Below are 21,617 nucleotides of genomic sequence, written 5' to 3' on the forward strand. Positions count from 1 at the left end.
GCTATGACAATAAGGTCATCCTGGGGCTCCTGGATGACTCAGTAGGTTACGCGTCCAACTCTTGGTCTCAGCTCAGGTCATGGGCTCAGCAGGAGTCTGCTGAGGATTTTCTCTCCCTCCCTTTCTGCCCTCCCCCCCCCTCAAACAAATAATTCTTTAAAAGATACAGTAAGTGCCATCAACAGAACGCTGGCCTCTGAGCTCCGGGAAGAGAAACCCTAGGTTATTCAGAGGCAGGCCCAGTCCAGACGGAGTGGAGGTCAGGCTTGTAATTCTGAGCGACCCCACTGCTCCCTGAGACCGCCGCAGGAGAGGAGCGCCGGAGCCGGAGCCCTGCCATTTCCCAGGACTCCGGGGCACGGCACTGTCTGTGCTCCAGGGTGCAGGGTCTGAGGGTGAAGGAGCTGAGGACGTCGTGGGAGCCGCCCACAAAGCAGCCTGGTCGCCCCACACCCGGCTGACCGCCTGCCGCCTTGCCCGCCCTCTCCACGGCCCTCCAGGTCCCCTTCCTGCCTCTCTCTCTCAGACTGGCTCCCTCGCTCAGCCCCTTGCCCTCCCGCTCTCCCCTCACATGCCCAGCTGATCACGGGGGAGCCGTCCCCCAAACTGGGTCCTCTCTTGGCACGCCTGCCTCCCTCATCTTCACACCCCGGGGGGCTCTCCATTCATGTCTCCAAGGTCACCTTCTCACCTGGCTCCCTGTGGCAGCTGTCCCTCCCAGTCCCAGGCCTTCTGGTACTTACCAAGTCTTTAAAAACACTGGTGGAGTAAAGGGATAAGGGCTGTAGGGAATCCGAGAAGGGGGATCGTTCCCCAGCGTTCTCAAAAAGACCTGAACTCAGTCTTCAGGTCTGCATGGGGTCAGTCATGAGCCAGAAGTGGCGGGAACCACAGGGCTGTGGGGACCAGCAGCAGAGCCCTTGGTCCTCAAGAGTCCCAGAGCAGGTAGCACGCTGGTCCCTGCAGCCTGAGGTCAACCTGGACAGCGCAGGACACTGCGAAATGGGGTTCTGGGGTGAACGGTCTGGAAAGAGTTCTTGAGATGTCGTAGGCTCAAGAAAGGTAGTTTTATTAAAGCTCGGGGACAGGCCCCGAGGGCAGAAAGAGCTGCACTGTGGTCACGAGGAGAGACTGATTCTATAGTTTTAGGTGAGGGGCACCTTAGGACGAGGGTGAGTCTGTAAGGAATTTGGAAGCAAGGTTCCCAGGACCTGGAGGGACGAGCTCCGGCTAGGAAGAGCTCACCGCCTCGGGTCCAGTAAAACCTGTCGTGAGACCCTTCAGATGTACATCCTCGGGTCATATGCTTAGGGGATGACCGACAACACATATCTCCAAGGGGACTTTTACAGCATCCTGGGGGTCGGGCTAGTGTCAAACTAAGCCTGCCTTCCGCCTCTAGCGAACATGTCCACTGGGGCGGCTCAGGTCCCAGAGGAAGGTCGCTCTGCCTGTCCTAAGGACTTGTCAATGGGTGTAAGTTGTAAGGAAGTTTGATTTTTTTTTTTTCTCTATTTCTTTTGCTTTGGGTTCCACAGCAAGTTCCTGGGGCATGAGGACCTCGTGGGCAGATGCGTGAAGTCCTCGCCCTGACTGCAGCCCCCACCCCAGGGGTGTACGTGGGTCATGACTATTCCCGTGTGGTTTGCTGTATCAATGCCGTGAATCCATTTTTTTTTTTTAAAGATTTTATTTATTTATTTGACAGAGAGAGATCACAAGTAGGCAGAGAGAGAGAGGAGGAAGCAGGCTCCCTGCCGAGCAGAGAGCCCGATGCGGGACTCGATCCCAGGACCCTGAGATCATGACCTGAGCCGAAGGCAGCGGCGTAACCCACGGAGCCCCCCAGGCGCCCGTGTGAATGCATTTTTGGAGGAGAAGAGGGACAAAGGGCCATAAAGGAGGCTGAGGGCACAAGCAGGAGGCAGGAGCTGCTGCTGAAAGGACCTGGACCCCGGGGTCCACTGGGGGGGGTCCTTCCTGCCTTGTGACCCAGAGGGTGACCCAGAGCTCCCTCAACCAGTTTTCCACCAGTAAATGAGAGGCCCACTCACCACCCAGCTTTCCTGAGGGTCAGGGGCAGGAGCAGAGCCCTGGCTCACAGTAAACACTAACGAGCGGGGAGTATTTGGGGGCACAGCGAGCCTGAGCACCACAACCCATGACAGCTACACCCAGACATGCTCCAGGGCCGCGCCCTTGTCCCCCATGCTGGGGGGGGGGCTGCTCTCTGCGATGCTCCCCCTCACCCCCAAACACCTGTCGGCCCAGGGCGGAGACACGCGCAGTCCTGGACCTCAGAGCACTGCGGGGGCGGCCCCCACCGCACCGCCTGGCCGTCGGCCCACCACGCCCTGGCCGCAGGGACGCTCGCGCGGCCTGAGCACCCTAGTGCAGGGAGAGGCAGCGGCGGGTGCAGAGGGCCGCTCGCAGGGGCCCCAATCTCCGAGGGACCGGGATCCGGACCTCGGACCTCGGGGGCGCCCAGCCTGCCTGGTCCGGGGAAGCTCCCGACTGCCCGTCGCGGCCCGAGGCTATGGGAGCCCCTGCCCGGCCTCGGGCGCGCTGCTCCACATCCAGACCACGGCCCCTCGGGCTCCGGCGGACGCCAGTGACCGGCCAGTGTCCGCGGCGTCTCGGCCTCGGCCCCGCGACCCTGGCGACCTCCTCGCATCCTTTTGCCGCCGGCAGGGCCCCTGCCTCTCCGCGACCTTCCCCTCGGCTTCCCGGGCGCGGACGGGGGCGGCTGCGGTGGGCCCGACTCCCCACCGCCCGACGGAGCGAGGGGAGCAAGAACCAGGGCCTGGAGAGGAAACCCTTGGTCCCGGACGACCCACCGGGTGGAGAGGCGGGCGTTCCCAGACCCGCACGGTCCAGGCCGGTCCCAGCAAGCCCGGCCCCGCCCCCGGGCTCGACCCCGCCCCGCCCCGCCCCTGATCTCGGCCCCGCCCCTGGCCCTGTCTGTGAGCACCAAGCCCGGTCCCAGGTGGAACTCAGAGCCCAGACCCCTGCTCCGCCCACCACCATCAAGGTGGAACCAGGCGTGGGCGGGACCGTGCCGCCCTCCGCCCGCAGAACGCTACCCCCCACCCCTGGCAGCCCCCTGCGATCCCACCCAACGTGGGTTCCCCATCTCCCAGATCGTAGGACCCCTCCGTGGCCTATGGATGCTGACTGAGTGCCCCTAGGTGCCTAAGCGGCTGCGCCCCAAGAAGTCTGGGCCGTGACATGGTGTCCCTCTTGTGTGTGTGGGGGGGGGGGGGGGGGTTGCAGGAAGGGACATTCTGAGGACGGGCAGGATAACCACCATAGCCCACTCCTCTCCAGAGCACTGTTCCAGAGGCTTCCTCCCAGTCTGCAGAGCAATGTGGTAGGAGCTCCTGGGATTCTCCTGCCACAGGTGAGGAAGCTGCGACTCAGGGAGCGGAGGCACACCTGAGGGAGGAGGACTCACCTGCCCTCCTGCCTTGCTCAGTCCCAGAACTCCCTGATTCCTTATTCCCCGCGCTACTCAGCTCAGCCAGGATCTTTCCTACCAGAATGTCACCTCCCCTGTGCTCCGTCAGGGAGCAGAGCCCTCCGGAAGCCCAGGGTTCTGGGCCTGACGCTCCTCTTTCTCACTCTCTGCCCCTGTCCCCTCCCTGTCTCCAGGCAGATGATGACATTCCCCCTGGCTTTAGCAGACGACACCTCCCTAAGGCTCTCCAGTACTGTAGGGACAGCTGCACACAGCCTCAGCTGGTCTGTGCTGTGTCCCCAGCGGCCCCCCCTTCCCCAGCTCTAAGGCAAGAAGGGAACATGCAAAGGAGCAGCCCTCCAGCTGTGGCTCGCGAGGGAAACTGGGACACCAACGCGACTCGGACACAGGGGGACAGGGTCGCTGGTCATCTGGAGGCTGCTGCGGCAAGCAGACGAGATGCTAAAATACCCAAATGCCACCAAAGGGTGACCCCAGACTCACAAGTGTCATCGCAGGAGGAACACACAATGAGAAAAAGCGGGGACAGAAGAGATGGCGGCCGGTGCCTTTAATAGCGAGGCAGGGGAAAAGAAAGTCACGGTGAGTGCAGGGGAGCACACAAAGGGTCACAGCAGAATGATTAGTTTGATGGAACTAGAAAGCTCAACAATTGATGCGAACAGAAATCAGGATCTAGGATGGCAAGTGTAAGCCCGAAATGTATGGATGATCCCAAGTGTGAAGAGCTTCGATTGTCCTGGTAGGAGATAAAGAGGCGTCGATCGTGTGACATGCATTTTAAAGAAAAATAACTACCTGACAGCTTGAAAAACATTAGCAAGGAGCCAGAATATTATAGGAGAAGGTCCATCAAGAAAATCAGGTGTGTGGGGCGCCTGGGGGGCTCAGGTCTGGATCTCCACATGGGCTCTGTACTCCGCGGGGCGTCTGCTTGAGATTCTCTCTCCCTCTGGTCCTCCCCTTTCCGATACATAAATAAAATCTGTGGTTTTCTGGAAAAGGCATAGCTCGGGAGACCTGAAGAGCTCAGAGCTCATCAATCACCTCCCTGGCTGGGGAGGAGGGAGGGACAGGCAGAGCACCGGGGATCCTGGGGGGCAGTGAAACTCCTCTGTCTGATGCCGTCTGGCACCCAAACCCATGGGGTGTACAACACCAAGAGGGACCCCTCATGGAAACCACGGACTTCATGTAACGTGAGCGCACCGAGAGTGTCTCCCATGTCGAATATGACAAGTGCCCCACACGAAGACAGGAGGTCAGCGCTAGGAAAAGTTGTGCTGGAGGGAGGGGCGCAGCCGGCGAAATGTCCGGTGTGCTCAGTCCTTCTGGGCGTCTCAGACTGCTCTGAAGACATAAAACCCATTGAAGCAAAGAGGCAGTAGACACAGAGCATTGGAACAGAAAGGCTGATTGAACCCATGTTACGGGTCGAGTAATGCCCCCCACAAAATACAGCTTGATGTCCTAACCCCTGGCACCCGTGAACACGACTCGAAGTGGACTAGGGGCTTTGTGGGTGCAGTCAAGACACAAATTAACGTGAGGTCATAGCGGAGTCGAGTCGCTCATGACCCAGGATGACTGATGGGCTCACCAGCAGGGGAGAGAAGCGCAGAGGACGGCAGCCGCAGAGAGACGGAGCAGGGAAGCTGCGAGCCCAGGAAGGCTGAGGGCGGGCGGCCACCGCCGGGTGCTGGGAGAGGCAGGGAGGCTTCTTCTACCCCGAATCTCAGAAGGACCGAGGCTCTGCCGGCACCGGCATCCCAGACTTCCAGCCTCCAGGACTGGAGAGAGCAAATTTCCGTTGTTTTCAGCCACTCGGCTCTGGTGCTTGGCTACGACAGTCCTCAGACGCTAATGCAACCCCACCACCGAGTGTGCTGTGCCTGACACACGCGGAGAGTCCTGGTCCTCTTATCTGGCATCTCATCCACATCCGTAACACACGAAATCTGCCCGGCCGTTGTGTACACCCTCCACCGCCTATCCCTGCATGAAAAACACCCGTCCCCTCCATGAAGTCCCCTGGTGCCCCGTGTCCAGACGAGCACCGCCACCTCCCTCCGTGGCAGCCCCTGTCTGGGATCAGTCACCACAGAGGGGTATCGCCCCCGCTTGGCTAGGGCCCGTGGAATCCGACTGCCTGTGCCCTCCCGGGTCTGGTCTCCCACTCAGCGTGGCGTCCTGGAGACTCATCTGCGTTCCTCAAGCGCGTGCGACCCATTGCGTCTCTGAGCTGAGGAGTTCTCCAGTCAGGGAACGTCCCACTTCGCTTGCCTGCCCTTCTCTTGGTGGACATCCGAATTGTCTCCGGTCTGGGGCTTTATCAAGAAAGCCGATCGAAACATTCCTATACAAGTCTTTGTGCGGACATGTGTTTTCAGGTCTCTTGGGCAAGTACCGGGGAGTGGAACTGAGGGTTTCCAGGGTGGGTGTGTGTGAACTTGCCCAGAAAGTGCCAGTCATTCTCCGGAGCGCTTGTACCATTTTGCCTCCATTCTTTGCAAATGCCCACAACAACGTTTCGAACGATCCACCAGTAAGCCATAAAAGAAGCTCAACACACTCCCCAGAGTTAAAATTATGCACTTGCTCTATGCTTGCTGTGAAACTATACATCCAGAAACACACAACTAAAAGATTGCAACAGGAATCACAACCGACTCTTGGAAGTTTTAAAATTTCTTTTAAATAATTCTGAGTTAAAGAGAAAATAAAGCAGACTGTTTAGAAAGGAATGACAATGTGGACGAACCAACCAACAACAGGGTAGAGGCTTCTTTCAACAAATAAAATAAAGCAGATAATCCTGGAAACTCACGTAAAAAGATCAGAAAGGTGGAGAAAGAAAGCACAAAGAAACAGCATTAGCGATAAGACAGCATGATTTTAGATTACAGAGATTGAACGTTACTGTAAAGCTTAAATCCTGTTCTTTTTGCCAACAAATCTGAAAATCAACGTGAGGTAGACAATCCTCCGAGAGAATATAAATGATCACACTTGACTCAGGAAGTAGAACACCGGAATGCGACTCTAGAAGGAACTCATGTGCCACAGAAGGAACCAGAAGAGCCCACCAGGTGTTAGCGCCATCGGTGACAGTAGGCTCCACGGGCTTTCTGAGCAAAAAGAAACCTCGAGATGATTCAGATATCCCAGAGCATAGAAAATAACATTCTGAATTCAGTCTCCCAGACCATCTGGACCACGATAGCACAGTCTGCTGAGAAGACCCCAAACGACCCCCTTAGATGGGTCCTCCGGGTGACTACGGACAGAAGGAAGAAGAAACCAAAATGGCAGAGTGATGCATCACCACCGAGTAGGGCCAGTTCCAGATCTGTGAGGGGAATGAAGCCCAGAAATAAGGATTTTGCATTTACAAGTCATGCACATTAATAATAAAGAGAGAAATTATATGATTCTCACAGTAGACTACAAAAAGATTTGACCCAACTCAAAATCCACTCCTGATTTAGCGGGAAAAACTAGTTTTCATTAAGCAAGACTAGAGGGAAACATTCTCAGCGTAACAAGAGAGGGTGCCAGGCAGCAACCACAGGCAGAGTGTCCTGCGCGGAGTCCCCCGTGACACTCCACTTCAAGTAAGGAAGGCAGTAGGGATGCGCCAGGCCAGCCACGGAGCCCCGCGGAGCACTGTCTGCAGGTGACTCTGGCTGGACACGGCCCGGGGGGCTAGTCCCGAATCGTCATTTCACAGAAGACCAAAGAGTGCAAACTGTGTGGACCAGAGGCCAGGGGGTGTGCAGGGCAGCGTGCTCCGAGCCACGAGAACAGTGGACAAGAGGGAGAGAGAGAAACTGAACCAAAGATGAAAGAAATGGGGAAGCTCCAATTGTTTTTCTTCAATCTCAAGAACTACTTTCTTCATCGTGATTTCTGAAGGAAGTGTTAGGAGGGAGCTGGACAGGTAGGTCGTCAGGCCAGAGTCCACAACAAGAAAATATGGAGTCAGGATGGCTAAGATCAATCAGCGCTAACATCCCATTTTACGGCTTAGACAGGACCTAACTAACATTCTGCTTTATACCTTTGCAGAAATGACTTCAGCAAAACATCCTGAACTAAGGCAATTAACCACAAGGCATTTGTCCCTATCACAGGCAGGGGGCAGTTAAGACATAAGCCACCGGATGTCAGCAAAAAAGGACCATCAACACATTGACATTAACCTAACAGGGGACAGATATGTGACCAAAGCCCGAATGGCAGGACTCAGCAAGCCCTGACTGCTTAAGATAGTTTTACACAAGAGCTCATAAAACCCCCTAAAGTTAGAAACTCTAGGGGCAGCCCCCTCAGAGCCCCCGCCTCTGGGAGGTTTACACGCTTGCTCAATCTACTTTGCTTTGGTGTCCACCACTCTTCATCAGGTCTGCCTCGTCATTCTCAGAAGCTGCGGGACCAAGAGCTGCGGGCACTAAAGGCAGAGAATTCCTGCAACAGAAGGATCCTGTGTGTTGTGTTCTGTGAGCTCTCGGCTGCTCAGAACGGGGGGCTGGGCACACGCGGAGGATGGTCTGCAGAGATGGGGGCGGAGGGGGGGCAGGTGCACCAGCACAGGGGAAGCACCTGCGGCCGCCAGCAAGGGCCAGGCGCTGGGGGCGAGGAAGCGGCGGTCTCCCTCCAGCCTCAGGAGGACCCAGCCCTGGCTTGTGAGCCTTCCCGCGGACTGCGCTCCTGAGGCCACCTCCAGCAGCCAGCGGTAGTGCTGCTCAGCTGGGTGCAATACTTTTGAAAACTCCAGCCAGGGAGTCGGTGAAGCGTCTGACTCTTTATTTCGGCTCAGGTCCTAATTTCAGGGTCGTGAGATGGAGCTCCCAGCCGGCCTCCACACAGGGCATGGAGCCTGTTTAAGATTCTCTCTCACTGACCCACCCCGCCTCTCACTTGCATGCTCTCTCTCTCTCTTTCTCTCTCAAAAACATAAATAAATTAAATAAATAAAAACTCCAGCAGGCTCCTTTCTGCAATTTGACAAAAGATTTAAAAGTGACATGGAAATGCAACAGCCGAGAGCCATCAAAGTACTCGTGAGGAAATAGGCGGGAGGGTGTGCGGCCCGGACGGAGGCTGGACTACGGGCCTCCAGTAACTAAGACTGGGGTTATGGCCACAAGCCCAGACCCAGAGACAGACCCAGGCCCATGGGGACGGGCGACACTAGGAGGCCGATGATATTGCAAGTCAGGGAAAAGACCTTTCCTCTAAGTTTCCAAATGGGTTTTCAATCAGCGGTGCTCAGATGATGGTTATCCAGAGACAGGAAAATTAAATCAAATCCTGACATTAAAAGCACACACAAGTCAGTATCAGTAGATTAAAGACCTAAGTGTGAGGCAAAAACATAAAACTTCTGGACACTATCTTCTAACAGAAGACACTATCTTCATGATTTTGAAGCAGGAAAGGAATTCTTAAATTCATCCATGTGAAAAGAGTTGTAGTAGCAACATAAAAACCAGAAGAAGAGATTCTTAGCTCTTGTCTGAGAAAAGTAATAGCACCTTAAGCAATAACAAACTCCCACAAATCCGTAAGAAACAGAAAAACAACCCAAAGCCACCAGCTACCGATACACACAAACCAAACCCAGAAGCGTGCTTTCAGGCTGGGCCTCACCCATTGTCTGGGAACAGGGTCCACCGGGCTTTGAGGGGTCATGTTTCGAGAGTCTCTGGGCATCAGGCACTGTGTGGGTACTGGCGTGTACAAAGAAGAGATCCTCACCTCTGCCCTCAGGAGCCCACATTGTGAGGACCAAGACCAATGGGAAATGGAGGCCGAAGGGCAGGGCTCGGCCAGGAGGAGACGCTCTGGGCTTCACAGAGACGCAGCGAGGAGCCGCGCATCTCAGTGGTAGGAGGAAGAGTCAATCAAAGAAGGCTTCCCGGGGAGGGCGACCTTGCAGGCACCTTGAAGGACAGCCCGGTTTATACTGAGGATGAAGGGGGAGCCTCCGGGGAAAAGGACTCTGAGACCCAGGCGCTCAGGACAGCACCACATCCCCCGTGCCTTCCCAGGGGAAGCCCTGCTAAGGCGGCCGCCTTGTCGGGAGACATCCCGGGCCCCCGGCTCCTCAGTGGCGGATTTCGGCGTGATTCTTGGGCACCGCCACGTAGCGCAGTCTCTTGAGGAAAGGCGGCCTCTGCAGCATCTGTTCGTCCCACAGGTACTCCGGGGACAGCACCTTGGTGGGCTTGTGGTAGAGAAGGTACCTGTTCAGGTGGCTCTCGTCATGCCACATGGCCTCGATCCCATTGGCCTGATCGACCACCATCGCCCGGTGACAGGCCGAGGTCAGCCGGAGAACCTCGGCCACTGACCCCCCAAAAAAGCCTCCTGCGTAGTAGAAGTCACCCTCGTCTCTGGGAATGTAGGCCTGGGACTGCGGCCGGCGCTCGTAGGTGAAGGACTCGCGGGCCGCCCTGAAGAAGCCGGGGTGCAGGGTGCCGAAGAGGGGGGACAGGATCTCCACGCCCACCTGGTCACTGAACTTCATGTCCACGTCCATGCACACCAGGTAGTCCACCTCGCGGAGGAAGCGCTGCTGCGAGAAATTGCTGATCATCTCCATGCGGTGCATGGACACCTCCTGCCAGCGCGCATAATTCCGGACCTTGAGGACCACCAGCTGCCTCCCTTCGGCGAGGGGCACGTTGGGCACATCGGCTGGCCGGTCAGTGAAGATGTAGTAGGTGACCCTGTGTCCCACCATGAAGTACCTCTCCGCCGTCTGCAGGAACAGCTCCAGGAAGACCACGTACCTAAGAGCAACAACAGCACCGCAGAAAGAGACGGTGGGCATCACACAGACCAAAGAGCCACCGAAGAACAGGCGAGCGTGAGCAGCTTATGGCACCACAGCCGCACCTCGAGGGCACCCTGCTCAGTGAAATCAGCCGGTGGCGCCGTTCAGGCGCTTCCTGATCGCACTCACATGGGCATCTAGAATGGGCAGATTCATAGAAACAGGCAACAGGAGGCGGGTGCCAGAGGCTGGGGGCGGGGACACAGGGAGCCAGAGTGTAAGGGTACAGAACTTCATTCTTCCCAGAGGAAAATGCTTGTGAAGGTGGGCGGCCCACGGCGGCACAACCATGCGAATCGTGTGTCAGCTGTAGAGTAAGAGGAGGCACGCAGGTCCTTTCCTATTGATCACGTAGCCTCAACCATAAGGTATTTTCTTAATCCATGAGATTGGCAAAAATTCAAAGGATGGGTAACATCTAATGACCAGTCTCTCCCGACTAAGGACCCACCAATGGCTTCTCCTTAAAAAAGAAAATGCGAATCGGGCGCCTGGGTGGCTTAGTGGTTTAAGCCTCTGCCTTCGGCTCAGGTCATGATCTCAGGGTCCTGGGATCGAGCCCCACATCGGGCTCTCTGCTCGGCGGGGAGCCTGCTTCCCCCTCTCTCTCTGCCTGCCTCTCTGCCTACTTGTGATCTCTCTCTGTCTATCAAATAAATAAATAAAAATCTTAATAAAAAAGAAATAAAAAAGAAAATGAGAATCAAGATCCTACAGTGGTCTACCAGACCACACAAGGTCTGCCCCTGACCTCGGCTCCTTCCCCACTCGCCTCCCTCTTGCTATCGGGGCAGGCGTGTCTTGCGCCTGGCACAGGCCGGGCCTGCTTCTCTGAGCCCTGGCACTTCCTGCTCCCTCCGGCTGTCCTGCAGTGCTCACCCCTGCCGCACCTTGCACCCTCTGACTGGTGCCCGGAGCTGTCTGTGCCCCACAGCTCCTCCTGCTGGCAGCAGCACAGGTGCAAGCCGACGGGAAAACGCAGCGGGCTGTGCACCGGACCCGTACATTTTTCCAGGTGGAAATCAGAACTCAATAAAAAGGAGCGAAGAAGTCCACAAAGAAATGTGCAAACAAACCTCTCTCCACCCCTGACCCAGCCTGACCTGTCTTAGAGCCCAAATGACCATGGAGCATATTTTGTATTTGTGTTTTACTTGTTCTTCTGTCTTTCCCCACTAGACTACAGCTCCATGAAAACAGGGCCTTCACCTGTGTCGGTAACTGCCTTATCCCTACAGTCCACACACAGTACGTTTGCAGGAAAGACCTTTGTAACAGATGAGAAAGTGGCTACTTCGCTGTGTGGTTGAGGGCAAGGGAAGGCAGGTATTCTCGTATGCCACTAATGAAAATACCAATTTTTATAATCCTTTCAGAGGGCATACGAGAAAATATATCAACACTTTAAAGATTTATTTATTGAGAAAGAGTTCGTGGGGGTGGGGAGGAGCAGACTCCCCGCTGAGCACAGAGCCCAACGTGGGGCTTGATCCCACAACGTTAGGTCATGACCCGAGCCAAAATCGAGAGGTGGACGCCCTACTGACTGAGAGCCACCAATATACCAAAGCTTTAAATGTGCCCATTCTCCCCCAGATTCACTTCCAGGACTCCTCTCCACAGATCGGCTCATATGTCAGAACAAAGACCCAAGTATAAAGGTTTACAGGCGACTCACATCACAAAATTCTGTGGTCAGGGGTGGAGAGAGGTTTGTTTGCACATTTCTTTGTGGACTTCTTCGCTCCTTTTTATTGAGTTCTGATTTCCACCTGGAAAAATGTTTTACAATACTATACATGATTTTGACCTAGGACTGAGCAATTCCACTCCTGGATGTTCGATCAAGGAAAACTATAATGTACGTCCACAAAAGATCTGTCCGACTATCCATATTTATTCATAATGTCCAAAACCTGGAAACGGGGTGTCGGGCAAAAGAAAAATGGGTTAACCAACTACAGTACACCCACGTGATGGATGGAGTGCTGCGCAACAAAACAGAGCTGCTGATTCATGCAAAACTGCGGTAAATCCCCAAGGGATGATTCTGAGTGAGGAAAGACAACACTGAACAGTATGTACTTTACAATTCCATCTTAAAGAGTGGGGAAAAAAGTCAAAACACTCATGCAGGGGAGGTAGGAGGGGGAGGCATTGGCTGGGAAGGGGCCCGAGGGAACTTTATGAGGGCTGGTGGGAATGGCGTATGAGTAGAAAGGATTCTGGTTACACAACTATATGCATTTGCCAAAACTCAGCAAATGTTTGTGTATACAATTTACCTGGAAAGAAGGAAAGCCATCAACGCATCTCGAGTTCTAGTTGATGATCACTGCTGATGTCCCAGATTTACCTTCCGTGTATATCAAAAGCAGTAAGAACTGACAGGTGGACAGAAGGGTGACAGGTGGGCAGATGAGCGATCATGCCAGCATAATAAAATGTTCCTCGCAAAGCTTACAGATTTATGGGAAACCATGAAAAGAAAGAGTGTATGCAATATGGGAATCCCAAAAGGAGAAAAGAACGAGAAAGGGACAGAAAATACATTTAAAGCAATAATGGCTGAAAACTTCCCAAATGAGCCAGGGACATCCAGATTCATGAGGTTCAAAGGACCCCAAAAAATCTGAACCTGAAAGGAATTAGAGAGAGATACATTAGAATTAAATTGCCAGAAGTCAAAGACAAGGAGGGCGCCTGGCTGGCTCAGTTGGAAGGCCGTGAGGCTCTTGATCTTGGGGTCGTGAGTTCAAGCCCCACATTGGGTATAGCCATTACTAAAAAAATGAATAAACTTTAAAAAGTCAAAGACAAGGAGAAAAATGTCAAAGTAGCAAGAGAAAAATAAAGTCACCATGTATAAGGTAACCCTTCTCTGAAGACTACGGGAAGCTTTCTCAACAAAACACTGCAGGCCAGGCGACAGTGAGAAGACGTATTCAGAATACTGGGGCACCTGGGTGGCTCAGTCGGTTGGGTGTCGAAATGACTCTTGATTTCAACTCAGGTCGTGATCTCAGGGCTGTGGGATCAAGCCCCTCGTCAGGAGCCTGCTTAAGATTCTCTCCCTCTGCCCCCCCTTCCCACTCCCATGCTCTCTCCTTCTCCAAAAAACAAAAACAAAAGTAAAAATATTGAAAGAATCCTACCCCAGCAAAGCTGCTTTTCAGAAACAGAGAGATAAAGCCTTTCCCCAAAAAAGCTGAGGGGGTCCATCAGCCCCAGCCACGCCTTACAAGAAATGTCCCAGGGCATCCCACTCTTCCAGCAGAAAGAAACCGGTTCCAGTGACTTCCTATGAGCCTACTGATGCATGTAGACAACTCACTGGTAACGGTAAGCGTCAGTCAAAGTAAGACGCCCTAGTGTCACAGCAGTGCATACGTCACTTGCAACTCTTCCTCGAAAGTTAAAAAAAAAAAAAAAAAACCATAAAAACAAATCGTAACCACAATAATTTTTTCACGGAAACACCATATTTAAAAATGCACAAATTGCAGCATCAATCACCAAACATGCGAGGGGCAGAGGATGAAAACCAGAGCTTACGGAGGCTGTTGAAGTCAGGTTGTTATCAGCTGGTTATTGGGAGAAGATATTTTATGTAACCCGACAACCACAGCAGGAAAGCCGGTCACAGACACACAAAAGATTATGGTGAGGGCGTCAAAGCTAAAGAGAAACGAGCAACGAAGGTCCACAGGTAGAAAACCGTGAGCAAACCGGTAAAAGTAAGTCTTTCCCTCTCGATAATTACTTTAGACGTTTCTAAATGTAAAAGGATTCTGCAATTAAGAGACACTGAGTGGTAAATGGATATATATATATATATATATATATATTTTTTTTTTTTTTCCCCAAAGATCCAACGATATTCTGCCTGGAAGAGACTTACTCTAGCTTTAGACACACAGAGCAAGAGCAAAAAAAACCAAAAAAGCTGTTTCAAGCCAACAGTGTCTCCAAAACGGGGGTAGCTATCCTGACATCAAAGTGGGCTTCGAACTAAAAATGATCAAACAAGACAAAGAATGTTATGATCTGATGATAAAGTGCTCGATCCCGGACGAAGAAATGACAACTGTAAACTCTTACGCACCCGACATGGGCGCACCCAAACCCATAAGGCAAATACTCACAAAACTAGAAGAGAAATAAGCAGCAATACCGCATTGATTGGGGACTTTAGTAACCCTACTCCCAAGCACGGACACATCATCCAGACAGAGACGCGGTGAGGAAACAGCGTCTTTGAACAATGCTGCAGACCCAGCGGACCTCCCGCACACACACAGAATGTTCTATCCAACAGCAGCAGAACACACGTTCTTCTCAAGGGCGCATGGGACACTTTCTGGGTAGACCATATGTTGGGCCACGAAACAGATGTTAGCAAACTCAAGAAGTTGAAATCAGACCAAAGAAAATGTTCAAATGGCCAGGAGGTCCATGAAAATGCTCAACGTCACTCATCCCCAGAGAAATCCAGTTCAAAACCACAACAAGATGTCACCTCACACCTCACTTGCGAGTGTCTGCAAGACGGGAGATAACACGTGTTGGTGAGCACGTGGGAGAAAGGGAACCCGCGTGCTCCGTTGGGAGGGAAGGCAAACCTGTGTGGCCATCGTGGGAGGCAGGAGGGAAGCTCCTCCACAGTTACAGAGAGAAGGGCCCTGGGGCGTCTGGGGGCTCAGTTGGTTCTGAGTTGGACTCTTGGTTTGGGCTCAGGTCCTGCTCTCAGGGTGGTGAGACTGAGCCCGCATCGGGGTGTCCGTCGGGCCCTGTGCTGAGCCAGGATCCTGCTTGGGTTTCTCGTTAGCTCTGACTCTCCTCTGCTCACAATCTTTGTCTCTCTCAAATAAATAAAATCTTTTTTTAAAAAAAGATTTTATTTATTTATTTGACAGATGGAGATCACAAGTAGGCAGAGAGACAGAGAGAGAGAGGAGGAAGCAGGCTTGATCCCAGGACCCCAGGATCATGACCTGAGCTGAAGGCTTAACCCACTGAGCCACCCAGGCGCCCCAAATAAAATCTTAAAAAAAAAAAAAAAAAGAACTACCCGAGGATCCAACAATCCCACTTCTGGAGGCATAGAGGTAGGTGACAGAGACAGGGATTGGGACAGAAGATCAAAGCCGTATCTCCAAGCGACGACTTCTCTCCCACGTGTGCTGCGTCATCGCTTACCAGAGCCAAGACACGGAAGGTACCGAAGTGCCCATCAGCAGCTGACCGGACACACAAGGCGTGTGCGCATGACATGCGTCACTCCACCACGATAAAGAAAACAGCCCTGCCATGTGCAGCAACAGGCTTGAAACCTGAGGCCACGAGGCTCTATAACATGGGTCAGACAGACGGACGAACACCGTACGACCTCACCCGCATGAGGAACTTAAGAAAACCTGACCCACGGCAACAGAGAACAGGCGAGCGGCTAACCAGAGGCAGGACAGCAGGACTGGGAAGTTGTGGAGGGGCTGCACTGTAGAATCTTCCAGACGGAAGGCGGGTAAGTTCTAGGAAGGAGACACGCAGCGGCGACGGCAGCTAACGTGCTGTGCCCACGCCCGTCAAATCACCGTGCCGTTCGCTCACTCTGCACCTGCTCGAAGTGACGTGTCCATTATAGGCCAATGACACTCTCCCTAGAGTGTCATTGGCCTATAACGTCGGGGTGTCGGCGGCCGGACATGCACACACTCCCGGGACACTTCCTGCCACTCGGCCGCACGGTTAGGTGTCTCGTGCCGCGGTGTTGTTTGTCACAGCGCCGCGTGGGCCTCTGCAAAGCAGCCCGAGCCGGGCAGGGCACCCGGGCTGGAGAGCGGGCTGCCCACCAAAGGAACGAGGATGGTCCGCCGGCGTCCGAGGGCAAAGGCGCCCGAGCAGCGGCGCGTGAGGGTGAAGATGTGCTTCGTGAGACACGAGGCGGTTTGCAGAGCAAACCAGCCATCCTGAAGCCCTGCCTGCAGCCTGGAGGGCTTGGATCCAGCTCGGCCCCCGCCCCCCCGGTAAACCCGCTGAGGCCAACTAGGAGACGAAGCCTCGGATGGCGTGTCTGGGACGGGGTTGGGGCGACAGAGCAGCTGCTGAGGGGCTGGGGGGGTTCGGCTCCCGGCCCGGCGGCTGGCCCCCGCGGGCGGTCAGTGGAGGCTACCAGCCCTCAAAGGCCGGCGCTCTGAGCTCTGGGGCGGGTGACTCTCGGGTGTGCGGCTGCTAATTCGAGCAGGGGTGTGCCTAGAGGCCCCTGCAAGTCCCACGGAGTTCACCTGCACCCCAAGCCACCCCTGCCTTCCTGCCCCCCAAGAGCATCTCATCCTGGAAAAGAGCGACACCTGGTGACACGCGCCCCTCTTCAGCACGGCTGCCCAGACCTTCCTTACTTTTTGATGGCGAACACGGTCAGCCCGATGGTGGTGTTTCTGAACTGCGCATCCAGCACGGTAGAGTCGAAGACCCCGTCCCAGACGATGGGAGCAAACCAGGGGGTCATGACCAGCACGTCCGCCCTCCTGGGGGAAGAGAGCCGCACGGGTTAGAGCCGGGCGTGGACAAGCGCGGCGGAAGGGAAGGGTTTGTCCAGAGGGTCACCGTGTGGGAGCAGCAGAACGAGAAGCAACAGGACCCCAACCTGCAGCCCTGCGCCGTGACACTCCCGCCCCTCACTGCCCTTGCTTGGAGTGTGTCCTGTGCACCCGCCGGGGGCCGGGTCCCACGGGACACTCCTGCTGGGAGGCTGCCACCCTGATTCTGGGGAGGAGCTGCATCTCCGTGAGGCAAGAACTAAGCCCCTTTCCCAGCAGACAGCAGAGTTTACATCCTGGAGGAGGTTTTAAGTCTGGGGATGCCGAGTGCTTCAAACCCAGCGTGTTCCCCTACAGCCCATCTCTCTCCAGAGCGGTCACGTGTCACGTGCTCGTAGCCTCACGGGGCTGGTGGCTCCAGAATGTCCGGGAGAGGCGGGTGCCGCTTCCAGAAGGGCAGCGTGCGTCTCCAGCTCTCCCGGCGGGGAGGAACCGCGGCGGGGCTGGATCCCGCCTGCCTCTCCCCAGCTGCGGGGCCTCGGCGCGTACCTTCACCTCTCTGAGCCTCAGTTTCCCTGCTTGTACGGCGAGGGCTGACCAGGGAGGCCTCTGGGTGACCTTCCTGTCTGAGGCCCCCGCGACGGGCTGCCGCGCTGTCTTGGGCAGAACAAGCAGGGGCCGTGGGCGCCGGCTCCGGAGGCCTGGCTGTGGGGACTGGCCCGGAACTGTGGTCCCTGTGACACTGGCAGCCTCGGAAAGACCTCAGGGCCCAGCCTGTGCAGGCCCCTGTCCCCCGTCCCCATGAAGAAATAAGAGGACACGCATGGCTCCCGGGACCAAGGACGAGAGGTGCCTTCCCTGGCCCCGGACCCAGGATCCATGAACCCGGCCCCCGTGAGACAGTGCGAGGAGGGAAGGAAAGGCCAGGCGAGCCCGCGGCCCCAGAGAGGAGCCAGGGACCGGCGAGCCCGCGGCGGCGGTGACGGGAACCGAGGGCCGGGCCACGGCAGGGACTCGCTCACTTACGTGGGATTGAGGACCTGGGCCTTGGGGTAAGCCAGCCTGCGGAGAAATTGTGCGTCAGGGACAAGGGACGGGCGCACCGAGACACTGCGTGGAGCCCGTCAGTCTGTGCCCGCAGCTGCAGGGTGCCGGCCTCCCCGTCCAGCTGGCCTGCTCGGGGGCAGCGGGCATCCAGCCCCAGGCCCCCACCCCCTGCTGCGGGCCTGCCTCCCTCCTCCCTCCCCCATTCCTCCCCTGTTCACTCCCAGACCCCCACGGCGCTGCCCACCCAGCCATAAGGAGGCTGCAGGCTTCCCAGGGATACAGGGATGAGGCTAAAGCCCCAGCAAAGGGAGGGGCCGCCCCTCACGGTCTGTGAGGGGCTGCTGAGGCTCTAGACCCCCGCACCTCCTCCTCTCCCTGGGCGCTCTAAGTTCTCACACGGGTCCGCCTCATTGCGGCTGAAGTCCCGGGTCCTGCTCTTACCTGCGGGCTGGGAGCACGAGGGCCGGCCCGGCCCACCCCATCCACCCCTACACTGCTGGCATCTCCCTCACCGCCCCACCCAACACCCACCCACTGGCAGCCTCCTTGGTCCCCCAGACCCCGATGACCACAGCCTCCAGTTTTCCCCTGAGCTGAGTCCCCCACAAGTGCCACCCCTGATCTGGGGCGGCCACAAGGCCTGAGGTCAAGAAGAGACTCCCGTGACTCCCACCGTCGAACGTCTCCCCTTGTTTCGCTTTGACCCTCATTCTCCTGCTCTGCCTGGGTCCCCTGTCCTTCCTTCCTTGTGAACCAGCCTTGGGAGGGGCTGACGGGTGACGGAGGGGACAGAGGCTCCTGCTCCCTTACTTGGAAAGAGACACAGAAACAGCTGAAAGAAGTGTCCCCCTACCTGGGTACCTCAGGGACTCTGCAGGTGTCCCGGTGGCAGTCGCTTTCGCTGAGAGAAGAAAACAGTACTCAGAGCCCAGGGCCAGGTCCCGGGAGAAACGCTGCCGAGCCAGACGGGCAGGACTCCTGCAGGGGCCCCCACGCGTGGCCCCTGCAGAGGAAAGCTCCCGTGTGAGGCAAAGCTTAGGCCGTGTGGCCAGGCGAGAAGAGTAGGCGTCCGCCACGGGACAGAGGGACCCTGGACACGCTGGCCTTGTCTGGGAGCTGGGGCGCAGCTCCGCCCAAGGGGCCTTCCCACCGGAGGGGGACAGCAGCCCGGGGAGAGCCCCTCCCTGCAGGGAGGCGGTGCGGAGACCAGAGGGTAGAAGCTGGGGTGCCCGGGGGGCCCCTGGAATCCCCAGGAACCTGGCAACAACCCCCAGGACCTCCCGACCCTGGGAGCCTCGCTCCCCGCCCCTCACCTGGATGGCTTCGGCCGTGGGACCGCAGGGTGGTCATCCCGGCTGCGGAGAGGAAAGGCGTCAGCTCACGAACAGCAGCGGCCGCGAACACCGTTCCTTAAGGGGGGCGCCCCGGGCGAAGGGGAGGAGCACACCCCTGCCCCGATCCCTGCGGATCCCAGCCAGCCCCGTGAGGCCGAGGGAGGCCCGTCTCGGCGAGTGGAGAGGGGCCATCCCTCAGAGGCGGCTCTCCCTCGGCCCTGCAGCCTGGGGCCTGCTGCAGAGAGCCGTCGTGGCAGCTCGGCCCCAAGAGCCCCCCGTCCATCCATCCTGCCTTCCTCAGACAGAGGGGGAAGAGCTGGGGTGGGGACTTGGCTCCCTCGCGCTGCGGGCTGGGAGCACCAGCCAGGAGAAATCAGCTCCGGAGAGGACAGCGGGGCCTCCCCTGCCTGGGCCCTTGTGGGGTCAGAGGGTGCCCCATCCCCGGTTGGCTCCACTGACGCAGCTGGAGGGAGGCCGGAACCAGCGCGCAGTCCCTCCCGGATTCCCGTGCATCCGCTGGGCCGCGAGTTAACTCCGTGACCCCGACCGCTCCCACGGAGCCCCGCCCTGTCCTTTGTCACGGTTTGAGAAAACACGGTGGAGGGAGGAGCTCGGAGTCACTCTGGGAACCGAGGGCCTCTTTGGCTATAATTACCTCGAGTTTGATACATACGTGTATTTCTACTTCGGTTCTAGATCTTTCTAGAAGGAACCACCCTGACTCCAAAGACTCCGCCATTACCTTTGAGATGCTCCTCTCTGCCCCCATCCGGGAATCAGCCTGAAAACATTGCTGGGGACAAACAAAGGCGAGAAGCTGAGTCTTCTCCGGGCCGGGCACAGACCAGGCTGAGACTTGCACACACGTACTCTGAGCCTTTCGGCCTCTGGCTCCTGAGGGAATGGACGTGGGGCCCAAGCAGAGCCCTGCTGACCTCCCCCCCGCCCTGCCAGGCGACCGGGCCATTATAACCCTATGCTATCACCACAGTCACCCATAGCTTGGACGGGGACCCCGGCATCAGATTCACCTAGATGCGACCCCAGGCCCCGCACAGCCCTGAGCAGTGAGGAGGGCCTGGGTAGAAACCTCTCTTGCGAACCAGCCCCCGGGGGCTCTGCAGGCGCTCTGAACTCAGAGCCCCACCTCCTCCGTTTTCTAACAAGTCACATAGAGGGCGGAAGCCGAAGGGCAGGTCACCAGCTCTGTGGCTCACCAGCTGAGCGACAGGGCAGGGAGGAAACCTGGGGACGCAGCGGGGGTGTGCCATGTAGCACTCGTAACCCCAGTCTTGGCGTGACTCGCTCTCCTGCCCTCCCCTCCCCTGCCCTGGCTTCCCCCATCCAAGCACAGCTGGTCCCTCCTCCAAGAAGTTTCTGTGCGTCCCTGTGAAGGGGCCTCCCCCTGCACTGTGGGTGGGATTTGGGTTAGGGTGCGAGGGCCTAACCTCGGCCCCTCCACATGGCCGCTTGGGGGGGGCAGGGACAGGGCCTGAACCGCCTTGGGGTCCCAGATACCCAGGCTGGAGCCCCACAGGAGTGGAGGGAGAGAACATGTGAGCAAGACAGGGGTGACCGCACGGAGGCAGCTGAGCTGATGATGGCAGTTGAAGACGCCGTACGGGGAGAACAGGGGGTCTCTATCCCCCGCGACCTTGCCCACCTCGTGACCTCATCTGCTTTCGGACAGCAGCACCCACCGGTGCGGACAGACCGATCGCTGGAGGTCCGCAGCCTCCTCAAACTCAAAGCGGGCAAAACAGAATTCCCGTCACGCCCCCTCCCCGACCGGACCCCCTGCAGGAACTACGTCCCCTGGTGACACCGCGCTCCAGCGGAACTGCAGAGGAAGGGGGGCTCCGATGGGCACAGACCAGACGGGAGAGGTCACGACCCCCCAGGAGCCTGGGGGCAGACCCCTGGGGAGACCTGGCCCCGTCTGAGGCTCTGTCCGTGTGAGACTTTCTTCCTGCTGCCAAATTAGATGGTAATTTTCCCGTCGAAGAATTCTGTCCTAGGATTTATCCTGGTTTGCGTTAATTAAAAAGAAAAAAAAAAAAGACGTCGAAAGATTTTAAAATCACTCTTTGCCTATTGAGGTCATCTTTTAAAAATGTAAGTCTTCATTTGAAGAAAGAGCTCTTATTGTGAGCTCTTGAAAAGTGCCCTAAAGTATGTTATTTATATCCAGAAGGAAATAATCAGATGAATCTTTTGGTTTCTAAACTTTTACCAGTCTAAAAAAATTAACAAGGCAATGCAGGGTATGTCAAAATGAGGGGAACAGAAGATAAAATGAAATGTAAACATGGAACAATGCAGAGGGAGAGGGAGCTGGACAACTAAGTCAAATGAACCCCTGCATCTAGGTCAAGAAG

General features: G+C 56.3%; 1 protein-coding gene across 1 annotated transcript in view; it reads right to left on the reverse strand.

Annotated features, from left to right (window-relative positions):
* Positions 1-1,459: 1,459 nt before the first annotated feature.
* Positions 1,460-21,617, reverse strand: part of ABO (ABO, alpha 1-3-N-acetylgalactosaminyltransferase and alpha 1-3-galactosyltransferase) — a 29,480-nt gene continuing 9,322 nt past the window's right edge. Inside the window, exons 3-8 of the mRNA XM_059410421.1 lie at positions 19,982-20,032; positions 19,219-19,260; positions 18,759-18,806; positions 17,885-17,920; positions 16,718-16,846; positions 1,460-10,275 (exon numbers count right to left, since the gene is read on the reverse strand). Coding sequence (XP_059266404.1) covers positions 9,588-10,275; positions 16,718-16,846; positions 17,885-17,920; positions 18,759-18,806; positions 19,219-19,260; positions 19,982-20,032 — 994 coding nt within the window. The 3' untranslated portion in view covers positions 1,460-9,587. The remainder of the gene's footprint in view (positions 10,276-16,717; positions 16,847-17,884; positions 17,921-18,758; positions 18,807-19,218; positions 19,261-19,981; positions 20,033-21,617) is intronic.

This window comes from Mustela nigripes, chromosome 9 (genome assembly GCF_022355385.1).
Source record: "Mustela nigripes isolate SB6536 chromosome 9, MUSNIG.SB6536, whole genome shotgun sequence".
NCBI classification, from domain to species: Eukaryota; Metazoa; Chordata; class Mammalia; order Carnivora; family Mustelidae; genus Mustela; species Mustela nigripes.